Raw genomic sequence first — 17923 nt, 5'->3', positions numbered from 1 at the left:
CAAAGTGGACTGAAAACAGCTACTCATGGGGAAGTCTACAGCAAAACAGAATTGATTTTGCTGACTGTATTTGCCCTTGATCATGATTCAAATTAAATAGATATATCTTCTGCTCCCGAAAGGACATAAGCTCTGTGGTGTTATTGCTGGACGGAAGGAGAGTGGGGCTGACATTGGAAGCTGGATGGCTATTTTTAAATCACTGATTAAAAAACATTTTAGCTTGTTAAAGGGCACTTCAATGTGAATTTCTATTTGCCCATTGTACCTGACTAGAAAGAAACTATAGAGAGTGCCCATCAGCAGAAATCGTGAGCAGCATAAGGGTTGAAATAAAGACTTACCATTGGGACCAAGGCTGCTTGGAGAGGTAGATGCTGCTGGGGGGGTGAATGTATGAATATTGAGTTCATGTATTCACTTTTCTGAGCCTTTCCTCAACAATAAAGACAATAGATGCGTTTCTGGACCTAATGTTCAAAAATAAGGCCATGCAGGTGGAAGATCTGTCCATCGGGGAATATGTTGGAGACTATAACTTAGACTAATCGAATCATACCACATGGAAACAGACCCCCTCGGTCCAACTCGCCCATGCCGACCAAGTTTCCCAAACAAAACCATTTCCATTGCCTGCATTTGGCTCATATCCCTCTAAGCTTTCTTATTCATGTACCTGTCCAAATGTCTTTTAAATATTGTAACTGTACCTGCCTCTACCACTTCCTCTGGCAGTTCATTCCACACATGAACCACCCTCTTTTGTGAAAAAAATGCCCCTCAGGTTCCAGTTAAATCTTTCTCCTCTCACCTCCAGTTTTCAACTTCCTTACCTCTACAGAAAAGACCTTTGCTATTTACCTTATCTATGCCCCTCGTGATTTTATAAACCTTTATAAGGTCACCCTTAACCCCTGATGCTCCAGTGAAAATAGTCTCAGCCTATTCAGCCTTTCCCTACAGCTCAAACCCTCCAGTCCAGGCAACTTTCTGATAAATCTTTTCTGAACCCTGCCCAATTTAATAATGTTCTTCCTATAGTAGGGCGATTAGAACTGTACACTGTACTCCAAAAGTAGCCGCATCAACATCCTGCACAATTGCACCATAATATCCCAATTCCGAATTCTAACTAAGGACAAACTAATTTTACTTAAGATCAATGCCCCATCCACTTTTCTTTTTGATGTGTTGACCTCTGAGGTCCGTGCGTGGCATTGATGTCTGAAACTAGAAATCAAAGGGTTGGCATGCCAACTGGCGTCGGCAGAACCTCAGCGGAACCTTGGATTGGCTTAGGCAGAATGATAAAGTAGGTACGATTTAGCCAAAGTGGACTGGAAGCAGTTACTTGCAGAAAAATACTGTCAGAGCTGTGGGAGGTATTCAAGGTGGAAATAGTGAGAGTAAACATAGAATCCCTACAGTGTTGAAACAGGCCATTTGGCCCAACAAGTCCACACCGAACCTCCAAAGAGTATCCCATCCAGACCCATTCTTCTACCCGAGCACTCCATATTTCCCCTGACTAATGAACCTAGCATGCACATCCCTGAACACTATGGGCAATTTAGCGTTGCCAATCCATCCAAACCTGCATATTTTTAAAGCATGGTTGGAAACTGGAGCACCCGGGGTAAAACCACACAGGCACAGGGAGACTGTGCACATGTGCAAACTCCCACACAGACAGTCGTCCAAGGCTGGAATCAAACCCGGGTCCCTGGCACTGTGAGGCAGCAGTGCTAACCACTGAGCTATCGGGCCGCCATGTTGCAGTAAGGGAAAATGGTGTGACCAAGACTGGCGAATCTTGGATGTCAAAGAACATTAGGATAGGATTAAGGAGAAAGGAGAAGCTTACAGAAGGTACTGTGGGCTCAGCACACCAGAATCCTGACAGGAGGATAAAAATATAGGAGGGAGCTTAGAAAGGGAATTAGGAAAACTAAGACAGTGCATGAGATGGTGAGTGGAATAAAGGAAAACATAAAGGTTTTTTTTTCAAAAATATGTATATAAAGAGCAAGAGATTAAAAAAGAAAAGAGTAGGACCCATGAGGGACTATAGATAATGCTTGTGTGAACCCAGAAGATGTGGGCACAGTCTTCAATGAATATATTGCATTAATCTTCACAATGAAAAAGGATAATGTAGAAATAAACATCAGGGTGGAGGACTGTGAAATACCGGAAGAAATGAATAGGGGGAGACAGTAAGTAATAATAGATTTAGTGGCCTTAAAAATAAGGCCGATAAATCAATAGGCTATTGAAGAGGGCAAGAGAGGAGAGATCAGAATTTATGGCAATAGTTTTCAAATCCTGGCAGTTAATTTCAGAGGATTGGAGGACTGTTCCTAATTTTGAAAGAGAAAGAATGTGATTGACAAGGAATTTGCAGCTCATTAAGTCTAACCTCAGTGATGGGGTTGTTATTAAAAAGAATCCTGACAGAATAGGATGGTGGACAGTGAGCAGGATAGCCGTAAACAGCAGGAGGTTAACAATGGACTGCTGAGCTGGGCACAACAGTGGCAAATACAATGCAACCTTGAAAGGTGTGAGGCAATGCACTTGGGGATGAATGGTGAACTCTGAAAAGTACTGACCTTGGTGTGTATATCCACAGATCCCTAAAGGTGGCAAGGCAGACAGCTATGACGATAAAGAAGCTACCTGCCTTTATTAGCCAAGTATAATTAGCTTAGGATTAGCATAGAACAATGCATAGAACACAAGAGCAAGAAAGTTCGACTGGAACTGTATAAAATGATGTTTAGGGTATAACTGGAGTATTTTTTTTAGATTAGATTACATTACAGTGCCCTTCGGCCCAACAAGTCCACACCGACCCGCCGAAGCGCAACCCACCCATACCGCTACATTTACCCATTACCTAACACTACGGACAATTTAGCATGGCCAATCCACCTGACCTGCACATATTTGGACTGTGAGAGGAAACCGGAGCACCCGGAGGAAACCCACGCAGACACGGGGAGAATGTGCAAATTCCACACAGTCAGTCGCCTGAGGCGGGAATTGAACCCGGGTCTCTGGCGCTGTGAGGCAGCAGTGCTAACCACTGTGCCACCGTGACGCCCACTATGGTGCTTGATTCTGGTCACTGCATTATAGGAAGGGTGTGATTATAGCAGAGAGGGGGCAGAGGAGACTTACCAGGTTGCTTCCAGCCAAAGCAACAGCTGGAGATTCACATCTTGTATGTGCAAATGTGGGGATTAGGGGCCCATCAGTCAAGTCTAGGTCAGCGGTCTGGAGGGAATACTGTCCTAGGCTCCCATTGTTGATCATTAAAGAGGGTGCAGTGTGAGGATATCACCGGAAAAACTGCTAAAAGGGTATGGTGAGTCAAGCCTGGGGAGAAAGCAGAGGAATTTGTGGAGATAGAGACAAGAACGATGACAGGGGGAATCTCAAGGTTTATGGGGCATAGATGGAGCACCAATGGAGGGCATTGTAAGCTAGTGGGCAGGGCAATTGGCAATGCTCACTGTCATGCGTCCATGGGAAGAGCAGAGAGGACCAGGATATGAATCATTTTGGTGTAATATGGGCAGGGAGGACAGTTGGAGGTAAATTTCAAAGTGGTGGATCTCCATTTTGGGGTTTGGGTGGAAATGGTGTATCAGGTGGTAAGAGGTAAGAGGAGAGATGGAGGTTTGGATGAGTTTCTGGTGATCAGGTGGAGTCTAGAGCTGCTGGTGTTCACCATGAGCTGTGGTATCTGCCATCATTGTGCTTCTCCAGATGGAAATACAAGTGGGGATTGGCTGGGCCAACTGCCAGGGTGAGCAGAGAAAGTGTCAATTTGCTGGGCAGAAGCACTGGATCTGCTGGGTGTCAGGACAGTGAAAGGGCAAACACCTGAAACATCCATTTGTAAACTCCAGCTATGATTCATGTGCAAATATTTCTTCACACATGTGTAACGCATGCAGTGTGAATGTGCTGATCATTCAAATGTTACTCAAAGTCAGATTGCCTCATGCCATTGGCATTGGCTACACTTTTTAACATTCTCATCTCAGTATTGCAGAAGGTGGAAGCTATAATTCCAAGGGCAACATTGCTTCATCATAACAATGATGATGGATTCTAGTGATTGCAATGGGAAGTGAAATGATCAATGTGGATCTGAGATGGGAGAGGGGACAGATTGGAGCAGACATTCCTTTTAGGGTGTGCTGTGCTGCTCACTTAGCCAATGTGGCAGCTCTTCACCAAGGTGGGGCACTGGCTGTGACCAGGGCCATGGGGCTGGGGCAAACAATGGGAGCTGTTGAAGGTTCTGCAACTCAGAGCAGTCTGGGGGGACATGTGGGGGAGTATGTCCCATCATCCTAGTGTACTGTTCTCTGTACAATTGGAACAGGCAATGGGGTGATGTGATCAACTCTGAGGAATTGGGGGAACAGGAGCAGTTGTTCAAGGAGGAGGAGAAGGATGCTGAGCTGGAGAAAGCTCCCCTTGGCTGAACCTGACTCACAACTAGCTCTACTTGATGGGAGCTGGATGTAGAAGAGCATCATGGATTATAAAACTCAAGTCTCCAACTAACAACTTAACAAACTAACAAACTTAAAAGACCCAGTACAACCCATGGACAAAACCAATGTCATCTACAAAATTCCATGCAAGGACTGCCACAGACACTACGTAGGACAAACAGGAAGAAAGTTAGCCACCAGGATACATGAACACCAGCTAGCCACAAGAAGACACGACCTTCTCTCCCTCGTAGCCCCACACACGGATGAAAAAAAACACTATTTCGACTGGGACAACACATCTATCCTGGGACAGGCTAAGCAAAGACATGCCAGAGAATTCCTAGAGGCCTGGCACTCCAACCACAACGCCATAAACAAACACATAGATCTAGATACCATCTATCAACCCCTCAAAAAATGAACAGGAAATGACATCACCACAAACCCCAGGAACCCAATCCAGGAGAAAGATATAAATAGAAAGCAGGAGACAACAGCTTCGCTTCACTTGGAGGTTGCCACTGATGATGTTACCTACCCAGGTAATGAAACGTCTGGATATCAAACCTACAGCGCAGTGAGCAAACCTACGCCCTAAATCAAGTCTCCAGTATTTGGCTTGTATAGTGGGTGTGAACTGCAGACCAATTTGTTTGTGGCATCCACAAGGAGAGCTTTCTGTCTGCAGTGTTGCCCTAGTCAACAATGAACAGATACAGATGACCAGTGGGCATTGAGCACAGGGGATGCTGGTCTTTTAGCAGATACTTGGTGAATGGCCCATCACTCTGGGAATGGTGCATGGTAAAATTAGGCTAGAATCAGATGAAAGGGGAGCGACAGGAGTGGGGTAAGTTGTTAATGAGGTGTGATTGATAAGACACAATGAGAAAACTCGCTGGCCTCGTGACAAGAATCCCTCCAAGGAAGACAACACAACTTGCACTAAGCCAAATTAACATAATGTTCAGGTATAGGAAAGTCTTTAAATCTGTAGCTGTGACTGACTGGTCCTACATGTGCCATAATGCCCTGTCACACAAAGCTTTGGCCGAGTAGCCTGATGGGAGCAGCAGCCCGAGTATCAACACGAATTGGCCGCCTCACCATCGAGCTGATTGAACCTCCAACACTTGATTTGATGATCTGAGGCGGTGGCGGTCTGAAGAAGTGGACCACCCACTTTCCATCCACTTGCTCATCCCAATGACAAACCTCAAATTGAGCACCGAGTAAAGGGCAGCCTTCCCATTATCCAAGGTCAGGTTTTGCGTGTCATATTGTTGGATCTCCATGGAACTCGTGTTGAAGTTTATGGAGACCTCAGGGCAGCTTAAAGTTCAGATTTTCTGGAGACTGGGAGCGACTCTCATCTTAGCCCCAAAAGGAAGCAGATACTCTCGCAGAAATTTCTATTCAACTTTTCCAGTCACTTGCAATATTCGACATTTAGATTCCCTACAGTGTGGAAACAGGCCCTTCAGCCCAACAAGCCCACACTGACCCTCCAAACAGTAACCCACCCAGACTCAATTCCCTCTGATTAATGCACCTATCACTATGGGCAATTTAGCACGGCCAGTTCACCTGACCTGCACATCTTTGGACTGTGGGAGAAAACCAGAGCACTCGGAGGAAACCCATGCAGACACGGGGCGAATGTACAAACTCCACACAGACAGTCGCCTGAGGCTGGAATTGAACCTAGGACCCTGGTGCTGTGAGGCAGCAGTGCTAACCACTGAGCCACTGTGCCACCCTACCTTTACCCCAAAGCTGGAGCTGTGATCAAACCTATTAATACCCTGTGAATTATACTAATAGTGTTGGATACCTCACATGATTTGGAGTGTAACGACTCCTTGTAAAGGATTGATTGGAAGTATTATCTTAAATTTATATTTGCAATCTTTTCTTACCCACAGTTTATCTAGAGGGTCGCAACAGTGCTGTATTGTTTGATCAACGGGACGTTACGTTTGTGGTTGGTGAAGGAGAAGACCAAGACATTCCCATAGGAGTTGACAAAGCCTTGGAGAAAATGCAGAGGGGAGAGCACTGCATTCTTCATCTGATGCCTGAGTAAGTGTTACACTAACATATCGGTGGCTGTCAGATGATGTTTCAATCTTTCTGTGTTCCCTGTTTCTGGAAGGTGAAGACAGAATTTTGAGATGGGTTCATATGATGTCCCATGACCAAGCAAGGAGGAAGACAGACTGGCATAACCATGCCATATAAACATTGTGGCTACAAGAGCAGGTCAGAAGCTGGGGATCCTGCGCCAAATAACTCACTTCCTGACTCCCCAAAGCCTGACCATATCTACAAGGCACAACTCAGGAGTGTGACAGAATGCTCCCCACTTGCCTGTAATTACAATCCAAAAATACTAAAGGTGATTAACTCCATCCAGGCCAAAGCAGCCCACTTGATTGGCACCATATTTGCCACCGTCAACATTCAGTCCCTCCACCATTGACGCTCAGTAGCAGCAATGTGTACCATTTACTAGATACACTGCAGAAATTCATCAAGGTTTTTAGACAGCACCTTCCAAGCCCATGAGCACTACCAACTTGAAGGATAAGGACAGCAAATGCATGGGAACACCACCATCTCCAGGTACCCCTTCAAGCTACTCACCATTTTGCCTTGAAAATATATCGTTGTTTCCTTAAGTGTCACTAGGTCAAAATCTTGGAATTCCCTCCCAAATGGCATTGTGGTTGTAGTGGTTCAAGAAAGCAGCTCATCACCATGTTTTTAAGCATCATTAGGAATGAGTATCAACCTTGGCTGATGACTGAATAAAAAAAGATTATGTAGACAAATGTTGCAGGTATTTTCACTAACGAGTCCCCACAGTCATGATCAGAATGAACAATTTTGTTGTTTTTTTTAGTGAAAGAGAAATGTTAGCCAGGACATCTTGTATTCTTGCCAATGGATGCCATTTACTTAACAAGGCAGTGCTCTGTTAATCTAATTCCCAAGCTCAAGTCCTGAAGTGATTGTTCTGACCCAAGGGAAGATTGAAACTAACTGAGATATGCTCACAAAACAATGACTTGCACTTGTATATACCCTTTGTCTAGTAAAATGTCCCAAGACATTTCACAAGGATTTAATAAGAGAAATATTGGTATTAAGCAAGGTAAGGTGGTAAGTGAAATCTCATTCATAGGGAGGTTTTAAGCAATAGTTTAAAGGAGACGAGAGGCTGACACGGTTTGGAAGGGAATTGAAGAGTTCAGATCCAGTCAGCTGAAGTGACAATTGCCAATGATGGGATAAATGAGAGGGGATTGTACAAAATGCCAGAACTAGAGAGGCGCAATGGGACTCAGTCTGGTCACCACGGTGATGTGACACAAGAAGGTTTGTGCAAGAGACGGTAATTGTAGTAAGATCAGATGTATACTCAGGTGGGTGAACATTACAGGCTTTAGTTAGGATAAGAAGGAATGTTGCAAGGGGACATCGTCTGGAACCCTGCAAACTCAGTTCCAGTTCCATGTGATCTGACATCACTTTGACATAACTCCTTCTGCACATGCTGAGTGGCTATGCTGAGAGCAAAGTATAATTAGCCCTTTACCCCACAACAATTGGGTGAACACAGAGGCTAGGAGTGGGAGATGGTTACAGGGATAGGGAGAGTTTGAACATGAAAATAAGAATTTTAAGATGAAGCATTGGTGATCTGGAAGCCAAAATGGATCAATGAACACAATGTGAGGTATGAACAGGACTTGCTATAAATTAGGATACAGGCAGCAAGTTTTGGAATGATCTCAGGTTTAGAGAGGGAGTGGGTGGAAGAATTTAAAATGGTCGGGTGAGTTTTGAATTGGTTAAATCTGAAGGTATCAACGGTATAGAAGAAGCATCCCGACAGTAGGAATTGTTATGTAGATGGAAATCGGGGGTTTTCATTTTGGTGATGGGCAGAGATATAGAACTGATAGCTGAGCTGAGTGTGAATTGGAAAGTTTAGATTAGATTAGATTACATTACAGTGTGGAAACAGGCCCTTCGGCCCAACAAGTCCACACCGACCCGCCGAAGCGAAACCCACCCATACCCCTACATTTACCCCATACCTAACACTACGGGCAATTTAGCATGGCCAATTCACCTGACCCTGCACATCTTTGGACTGTGGGAGGAAACCGGAGCACCCGGAGGAAACCCACGCAGACACGGGGAGAACGTGCAAACTCCACACAGTCAGTCGCCTGAGGCGGCTGTTGAAAACTTTCTGCTTCAATCAGAGGCTGTGGCCAGGCAAGGAAATGGAATCAAAAGTTCATGAATGGAGTTTGTAAGGGGACTAAAGACAAATTTGTGGCTGAAATTTGTGGCTCCTCCTCAGGTAGAAATGAGACAAGCAATCTAACAGCACAAAGACTGTTCTGAGTTCAATAGACAGCAATCTAGTCAGAATGGATTCTATATTAAAATATATGCAAATTGGCTGCCTGCAGTTTATGAACCACATGGTAGAGGTCACCTGACGATGACCTGCCCAGGAGGAAATTTGTACATGATTGCATTTCAATCCAAATATACAAAATAAATCAAAAAAAGGTTACAGATGTTATCATGCACATTTTAAGGTAATTAAGCGAGACAATAAAAACGCAATAGTTCCTCATGCATTAGCAGTTCTTGGCTTGTCAGTCTCTGCATATATATTGCATACATAATTAATAAATAATGCTGATCTATATATGGCACCAATGTGTGTTGTCATTGATAGTTCAATTGGGTGATGGTCCTTCCCTGAAATGTGTCATTCCTCTGTAATTTGTGGTTGCTGTCCTATCTGTCCACCAGGGTGTCACGGTGGCTCGTGGTTAGCACTGCTGCCTCACAGCACCAGGGTCCCAGGTTTGATTCCAGCCTCGGGCAAATGTCTGTGTGGAGTTTGCACATTCTCCCCGTGTCTGCATGGGTTTACTCCAGGTGCTCTGGTTTCCTCCCACAGTCCAAAGATGTGCAGGTCAGGTGAATTGCCCATAGTGTTAGGTGCATTAGTCAGAGGGAAATGGGTCTGGGTAGGTTGCTCTTCGGAGGGTCAGTGTGGACTTGTTGGGCTGAAAGGCCTGTTTCCACACTGTAGGTAATCTAATCATTTCCGTTGTTGGGTTGTTATGGGCGTCTGAAGGTTGGTGCACTTGGTGAGTTCACATATTTTTGATCAGTGGCTGACAGCTGAGGATCAGCTTCTTCAGTTGGGTTCATGTTCCTGCGCTTGTTACAGTATATTTGATCACTCACTTGCACGACGTATGATCAATGCAGATCCCAAGTTGCCACTAAGGCTGTGAGAACATTGGATATCCTGGCTGGCTCTCAAATGTTCCACTCTGGCTACGGTTTGGCAATCTTGTCAAAATGAAATTTTAGCTTTTTGCAGTTTCACCGTGATTTTGTCCTGTTACTACTTCTGGCTTCCGTAGCTTTTTCATGATTGGAAAAGTTGTTTGGGTGTGTTGTGACATTAGTCTTTATATTTGACTACTTTGCGTGCATTCAGTAGGTGTGTTTCACGACTCAAGGATTGCCTTGTATACATCAAGGCTGGATTTGCTTTGTCTTTTTAATGGTTTCCTCAGTGATTTTTCATTGCTCCTGAGCCTTTCCCTTTGATTGGGAATAGAGTGGAGATGGCGGGTGGTACTGAGTTCCCGAATTCTTTATGAAACAGCTGAATTCTTCCTTCATGAACTGAGAGCCTTGTCACTCATCACCATGTCGGCAATACCCCAAACACCGGGATCCACTTCATTTTGGCCCTTCTTATGAGGCACCTTTGGCCTCCAGCCCCTGGCATACATGCCAGCCGTGGTCCCACATGAAGCCAGGAAGCTCCTGGCCTTAGATGGACTCTCTTTCTACATGACCCTCTTCCCATCATGCCATGCCGTATTCCTCATTTACAAATACTGTTTCACCACTAACTCGCCCATTTTCAATCCCAAAGAATATGTCCCTAAGTTTCCTTCCAGGGAAGTGACCCACCTTGACTGCTCCCCCTCCATCCCTTTTCCTCTTCATTTCTGTAGACAGCGCCAATGCACTGACCAAGGCTCACCCCCTAGGGGGAGCTAACCAGGCAGCTCTGGGTGAGAAGTGTCCAGAATCCTGACTGGCTGTTGTACATCTCCCTGACTACATTAGCCTTATCCCCTGGTTGCTATGGAGCCATACGACTGACTGATCCACTCCCCCAACTGCTGAGTCATGGTACTCCTCACCATGAACACACTGAGCGGACACTGTCTGTGGTCAATGCTTTGGATTGGTATTGGAGGATTGCCTTGACTTACTGCGCAGGGACCCCCCCCCCCCCTTACTGTGCAGGGACCCCCCCCCCGCTCCGCCCCCTCACTAATGGATGCCTCCATGGACTTCAGTGAGGAATGGCTCCCCTGAAGACTTTAAGACATGATCACCTGCTTGCTGGCCAAGCAGTGTGCTTACTGTAGATTCTGGAGGCACATGGAGTGTGTGTGATGCTGATGTAGCATACAGCCATACATAAAGACACCCGACCTCCACTCCCTCAGACTGAGCAAATGAGGAGCCCTACGATGTCGCTCGGTCCAACCCGAGAGCTGGATGCCTGTCCCTGTGCACAGTGTCTCTAATGCGAGCTGCTGATGTGCCCTGCATTGCGAGTCTGTGGTTCCTGAATGGCTGCAAGTGGATCTGAGCAGGGCCATGATGTTTGTAAGAGGGGGTTGGTACATGCTGATGATTGTCAGTAGATGAGTGGTACATGTGGCTGGTGCCTATTGATAATTCCTGAGCAAAATGAAGGCTAGTCACAGCCAGCAGTGAGCTGACGCTGCCCGGTACCTGCTCTAACGGCCACATAGAAATTTCTCAAAGTCTAACCTTTTCGGCTGATTTGCTACAATATGAAACTGAATCGCCATCAGGTGAGTTGAGGTGACACGAGACTTTTGACAAGCTATAACCCCCTTCGAATTAGCAAATCACTGCCATCTAACAGGAAACTCACCTCACCCTTGGCAAAATCACAAAAGATGTTGCTCCTGGCATTCAGATGAGCCTCATTGAATTTTCTAACCAAATCTCATTGCAACCCACATTGCTCTAACCCCGTTGGGGTGACATGGTGGCTCAGTGGTTAGCACTGCTGGCTCATATCGTGAGGGACCCGGGTTCAATTCCAGCCTCAGGCGACTGTGTGTGTGGAGTTTGCACATTCTCCCTGTGTCTGCATGGGTTTCCTCTGGTGCTCTGGTTTCCTCCCACAATCCAAAGATGTGTAGGTCAGGTGAATTGGCCATGCTAAATTGCCCATAGTTTTAGGTGTATTAATCAGAGGGAGATGGATCTGGGTGCGTTACTCTCTGGAGGGTTGGTGTGGACTTGTTGGGCCAAAAAGCCTGTTTCCACACTGTAAGTAATCTAATCTTATATGTTCATGCCCACTGGTGATGGGGTAGAGCTAAGTGTCCTTGAAATAACTCCACATAGAGACTGGTATCCATCTCCAAGTCACCCTTTGATTACACATGAAGAGCCCTTGACGTTAGTACTGTCTTATTCCAAGGCAGCTGCCAGAGTGTCTCTGACACTCAGCCTTTTTATCTGTCATTCAGGGCTCCCTGATTGAAACAGATTAACAGCCCCAATCAGGGAACTCACATTGTATGAGCTGGCTGGCCTCACTATAATCACTGTAGTCCTACATGTGGAAGCTAACATCTTACCTTTGAATGATAGAAGTCAATCTTTGAAGAGGGAATGTAAATGGAAAGTAATGAGAGACCGTTGCGAGATTCTTGATGGAATCCAGAGTTAACAGCACAGGGAACAGAACTGGATTAGTAAGAGAGGAAGGGCAGTCTCACTGATGTGAATAGAGGAGTATAATGCAAACGCTGAAGACCTACTAACCAGCCAATCTGTCAATGGACTCTGAACATTCTATATAAGAGCTGTTCAGGTGTCTTTAGAGAAGGACAACCCTCATACTCTAAGTATGAACTCCTGCCGTAGGACTGTTCACAGCATATATCCAATCTAACTTCATCCTTGATTATGGGAGTTAAAGGTGAATAAACTAGTTGGTCTTCAGATTCCTTGTGTCTGATTTTTTTTCGCCTTTTCACTTCCCCACCTTGCTTTGAGAAGGACTTTGTAACTGAACCCCCAGGAGAAACTTTATAGGTTGTTCTTCGAGAACGTGTGTCCTGTTAATGTGCATTTGCTATAATGTGATTGACAAATTGAGGACAATGTTCCTATAGTGCCAACTTTTAAAGAGTGTGTTGATTATAACACCATTCTGACCCTATCGGTTTAAATGATGCTGCTATTACGCGATTTTCTTATAACAAGGGATTGCACGAAAATAGAACTACCGCGTTATAGCAGAACTGCTGTAATTCCAAAACTCCCCCCACACACATCCAGTTAAATGCAATTAAATAGCAAGAGGATTAGTTGCTGGAAACATCAACTCTCCAAAGTATTCTCCTTTATTGGTTTATTTCTTTTGTCCCTCCCTTGTCAGATAACTGAGCCTGGAACACTCTGAACTTTTTCAAGGCTGTTCTGATGCACCCAAATTCCAGCAGCTGCAATGAATCATTTGCGTGTGGTTCTGGGACCACACATAGGAGACAGCACAAGATGTTGAGGGCTCAATGTCTTCTGCACTACCATCCTCTCGAAACCCCTCCCCCAGCCCAAGCGATTTACTCAAAGGACTCCGCATCCTGTCGCTGGTGAGACAGCAGCCTGAACACAAAACCAGCAAAATGATAAGGAAGGGGATTTAAGGAGTGCCCAATGCTCATAGGTATTTGAATGAGAAACGGGGGAGCTGATGCAAAGGAGCTAATGTCGTTATGTATTTTGTTTCATTCATCCTTAATTTAAATAAAAGATTTAAATCATTTACTCTAGATATGGCTTTGGCGATCTGGGGAAGCCTTGCCTAAATGTTCCACCAAATGCAGAGCTGGACTATGAAATACTGCTGAAGAATTTTGAAAAGGTGAGTGATCCAACCATTCCCCAGGAGCCTGACCATACTGGTGAAAATGTGTAAGGTGCACATTGTCGGAATGCATCCATTTCAACTTCTGTTCATTTACATGAACTTTGCAACAGGAGCAGGCCATTCAACCCTCTGATCTTATTCCAGCTTTCAGCTGGATGATGGTTAATCAGTACCTCGACTTCCTGCCTTTAATCCACATCTCTTGCATAAATAAAATCTCTATCACAGCTGGAAATTGATCAGCAGCGAACATATTGAATGGCGTAGCAGGCTTGAGGGGCCGAATGGCCTACTCCTGCTCCTCTGTAGTAGTCATTGTTCCCCAGCATATTTGCTGCCATTTCAAGCAGAGTTTCAGATTTCACAACTACCCTTTCTGTGAAAAAGAGCCTCCTGATTTCACTTCATGCTAACCTTAATTTAAACATCATTAAACTCTGATGGAATTCAGATGAGCCTGTGTTGTATCCCTTCCAAGGGCAGTCAAGCTTGTCTTGAATTAGCAGTGCTTAGCATCGAGTCTGATCAGAGGCTGTGTACAACTGGAGCATAACATCTTGTCCTTTACATTCTAATTCCTTTGAGGTCAACACCAACATTCCACTAACCTTTTTGATCGCAGTGTGTACATATGGTTTTCAACATAATTGCAACAATACCAGCCTTGCATACTTAAAGCTTGGAAGCAGCCCCATATGATTACAATCCTGCACTACTGTTTCCCTCTGATAATCATACCCCCAGGTTGATTCTGAGCCATGTCTTTTCACTGCTTCCACAAAATTGGGGCATTTGTCTGGCATCCCAGGACTGTCACTCACACAGGCAGTTTTGTTCAGTCCTCAGTCTCTGACCTAGTGATTACTGTTATCTTCCTTACAGCCTCCTCAGTCTCTGTAGGGAGAATGAGGCACGCTGCTCAGTGTAGAAACCAGGGCATCTACAAGGTAACTAGCAGTAACCCATCAAGGCTTCTTCAACCTTGAAAATCTAGAAGGACAAGGGCAGAGATGCATGGGAATGCCACACCCTGCAAGTTGCCTTCCAAGTCACATGCCACCCTGAATTGAAATATATCACCATTCCTTCACTGTCGCTGAGTCAAAATCCCGGGACTGCATTGTGGGTCTACCTGCATTGAAAGAAATGTAGCAGTTCAAGGAGGCAGCTCAACATCACCTTCTCAAGACTAACTAAGTCGTGGCCAAGCCAGTCACGGCCACATTCTGTGACAGAATGTTAAAAACTGGTGCATGTGTGTACCTTGTGAAGGCCAAAGTGAACTATGCTGACCGTATAGGAACATAGGAACAAGAGTTGGTCATTCAGCTCCTCAAGCCTGTTCACCATTCAGTGAGATCACGCATGAACTGTAGACTAACCTTTTGACCCATATCCCATAATATCTTTGCTTAACAAAATATTTTCTATCTCAGATCTAAAATTCACAATAGATCCAGCATCCATCCCTATTTGTGGAATAAAGTGCCAAATATCTACTACCCTCTGAGCGTAGAAGTGCTTCCTAATGTCTCTCATTAATGATGTAATTCTCTCCCTAAATCTCAGACTACGTCCCCTCGTGTTAGAACCAAAAATCTGTAAAAATAGTTTGTCTTTATCTGCCCTGTTAATATCTTGGAGCTTTTGATCCCTTAACCTGCTAAATTCTAGAGCAAACAGGCCTAATTTCTTGGTTTGTTTACAAAACAGGCTAAAGAATCCTGGGAAATGAGTGCTCAAGAGAAACTGGAACGGGCAGTTCTTGTTAAGGAGAAAGGAACGCACTATTTTAAGGTACTTCTGTAGAAACCTTTACCTCCAACAGAACTGATGCAGCCACTATGCATGAGCTGACTTTACTGTATAAAATCTCTGTTTAACTGACTGAGTTTATTTGATGTTATCAACATTTATTATAAATAAAAGATGCCAATATCTTAGGCTCATTGCTGCAAAAGAACAGCAATGGACAGTGTTGCATTGAATTGAACCATCCCATAAAAGTAAACAATTGTACCGGGCAGGAAGATCGCTGAGAGTCTCGCACTCCTCAGGGAAACGATCGCCTACGTGCAGCATAGTGAGGTGAACACCTGCCTCATCAGCCCAAACCAGGAGAAAGCCTTTGACAGGATATCGCATACGTACATGAAAGATATTCTCTTCAAAATGGGCTCTGGGGAGGGAAACTGCTCTACACCAAGTGCAGTCTCAATCAATAGGTGGGAATCATAAAACTTCATAATCAGATCTGGAGTCAGGCAGGGCGATACACTCTCTCCTGCCTTGTTTGTGTGTTGTATACAGCCATTTACTGAGTCTGTCAGGAAGGATGTGAGCTTGAGAGGGGTGCCTATTCCTGGCAGCGCGGGGGCCTACAGTTGAGGCCTCCCTGTACATGGATGATGTTGCTGATTTCTGCTCAGATCCGCTGTCAGTGCATAGACTCATGTGCATCTGTGACCAGTTTGAACATGACTCAGGGACCAAGGTAAATCGAGGCAAGAGTGAGGCCATGCTTTTTGGAAACTGGGCCGACCAATTCTATCCCTTTCAGCTTCAGGACAGACCACCTGAAGGTGCTAGGTATTTGGTTCAGAGGGGCTGGGGCGTGTGCCAAGTCTTGAGAGAAACATGTCACTAAAGTGAAGCAGAAACTGGGCAGATGGAAACAATGGTCGCTTTCCATCGCGGGTAAAGACCTGGTTACAAGGTGTGAGGTACTCTCAGTGTTGTACGTGGCGCAGATCTGGCCTATTCCCTGAACCTGCACCGTCGCAGTCACCCAGGCCATCTTCCACTTCATGTGGAGATCAAAGATGGATCTGGTCTGAAGGGACACAATATAAAAAGATCTGGATAAAGGGGGAAATATCACACCATTGAGGCACGGTGGGGAAGACCACTGTGTAAGGTCCTTCTGCTCGTCATTTATATAAATGATTGGGTATGAACATCGGCGGTATAATTAGTAAATTTGCAGATGGCACTAAAATTGGAAGTGTAGTGGACAATGAAGAAGGTTACCTCAGATTACAACAGGAACTTGATCAGATGGGCCAATGGGCTGAGGAGTGGAAGATGGAGTTTAATTTAGATGAATGCAAGGTGGTGCATTTTGTGAAAGCAAATCTTAGCAGGACTTATACACTTAATGGTAAGGTCCTAGGGAGTGTTGCTGAACAAAGAGATCTTGGAGTGCAGGTTCATAGATAGGATAGGATAGTGAAGAAGGCTTTTGTTATGCTTTCCTTTATTGGTCAGAGTATTATCTACAGGAGTTGGGATGTTATGATTAGATTAGATTAGATTAGATTACTTACAGTGTGGAAACAGACCCTTCGGCCCAACAAGTCCACACCGCCCCGCCGAAGCGCAACCCACCAATACCCCTACATTTACCCCTTACCTAACACGACGGACAATTTAGCATGGCCAATTCACCTAACCTGCACATCTTTGGACTGTGGGAGGAAACCGGAGCACCCGGAGGAAACCCACGGAGACACGGGGAGAACGTGCAAACTCCACACAGTCAGTCGCCTGAGGCGGGAATTGAACCCGGGTCTCTAGCGCTGTGAGGCAGTAGTGCTAACCACTGTGCCACCGTGCCGCCCAGGTCATGTTGCGGCTGAACAGGACAGTGGTTAGGCCACTTTTTGAATATTGCGCGCAATTCTGATCTCCTTCCTTTCGGAAGGGTTGAAAGGGTTCAGAAAAGATTTACAAGGATGTTGCCAGGGTGGGAGGATTTGAGCTACAGGGAGAGGTTGAACAGGCTAGGACTGTTTTCCCTGAAGCGTCGGAGGCTGAGGGGTGACCTCATAGTGACCTCACTAATAGGCCAATGTGCATGGCCAGTCTCCTCTTCCAACTCTTACTCAGCTTTGGGTGACAAATTGCAGATCGCATTGACAGATCCAGGTAACAGGTCTCAAGCATCCACACACAGCCTCGAATGCATGGTATGGGATTTATCCAGGAACAGGAACTCAACCTGTTAAGCCTTCTCCATCATTCCATTAATTGGCAAATTAATTCAGTGGCAGCATGGCTGTCTCATAGCGCCAAGGACCCAGGTTCCACCTCAGGTTCGACTCCAGCCTCAGGCAATTGTCTATGTGGAGTTTGTGCATTCTCCCCAGGTCTGCCTGGGTTTCCTCTGGATGCTCCTGTTTCCTCCCACAATCCAAATGTGTGCAGGTTAGGTTGGCCATGCTAAATTGCCCATTGTGTTCAGGGATGTGCAGGTTAGGTGCATTAGTCAGGGGTAAATGGGTCTGGGTGGTTTACTCTTCGGAGGATCGGTGTGGACTTGTTGGGCCAAATGGCCTGTTTCCATACTGTAGGG

The 17923-nt window shown here is 45.3% G+C and overlaps 1 protein-coding gene across 1 annotated transcript in view; it reads left to right on the top strand.

The window, feature by feature from the left end:
* LOC122563305 (peptidyl-prolyl cis-trans isomerase FKBP5-like) overlaps window positions 1-17923 on the top strand; it is a 244226-nt gene that overhangs the window by 212548 nt on the left and 13755 nt on the right. The window contains exons 5-7 of the mRNA XM_043717019.2: window positions 6443-6599; window positions 13473-13563; window positions 15283-15366. Coding sequence (XP_043572954.1) covers window positions 6443-6599; window positions 13473-13563; window positions 15283-15366 — 332 coding nt within the window. The remainder of the gene's footprint in view (window positions 1-6442; window positions 6600-13472; window positions 13564-15282; window positions 15367-17923) is intronic.

This window comes from Chiloscyllium plagiosum, unplaced genomic scaffold (assembly GCF_037043375.1).
Source record: "Chiloscyllium plagiosum isolate Xiang-an unplaced genomic scaffold, Cpla_swu_hap1 HiC_scaffold_26, whole genome shotgun sequence".
Classification (NCBI taxonomy): Eukaryota; Metazoa; Chordata; class Chondrichthyes; order Orectolobiformes; family Hemiscylliidae; genus Chiloscyllium; species Chiloscyllium plagiosum.
Note: the sequence above shows the minus strand (reverse complement) of the source record. Positions and strands in the feature narration are given on the sequence as shown.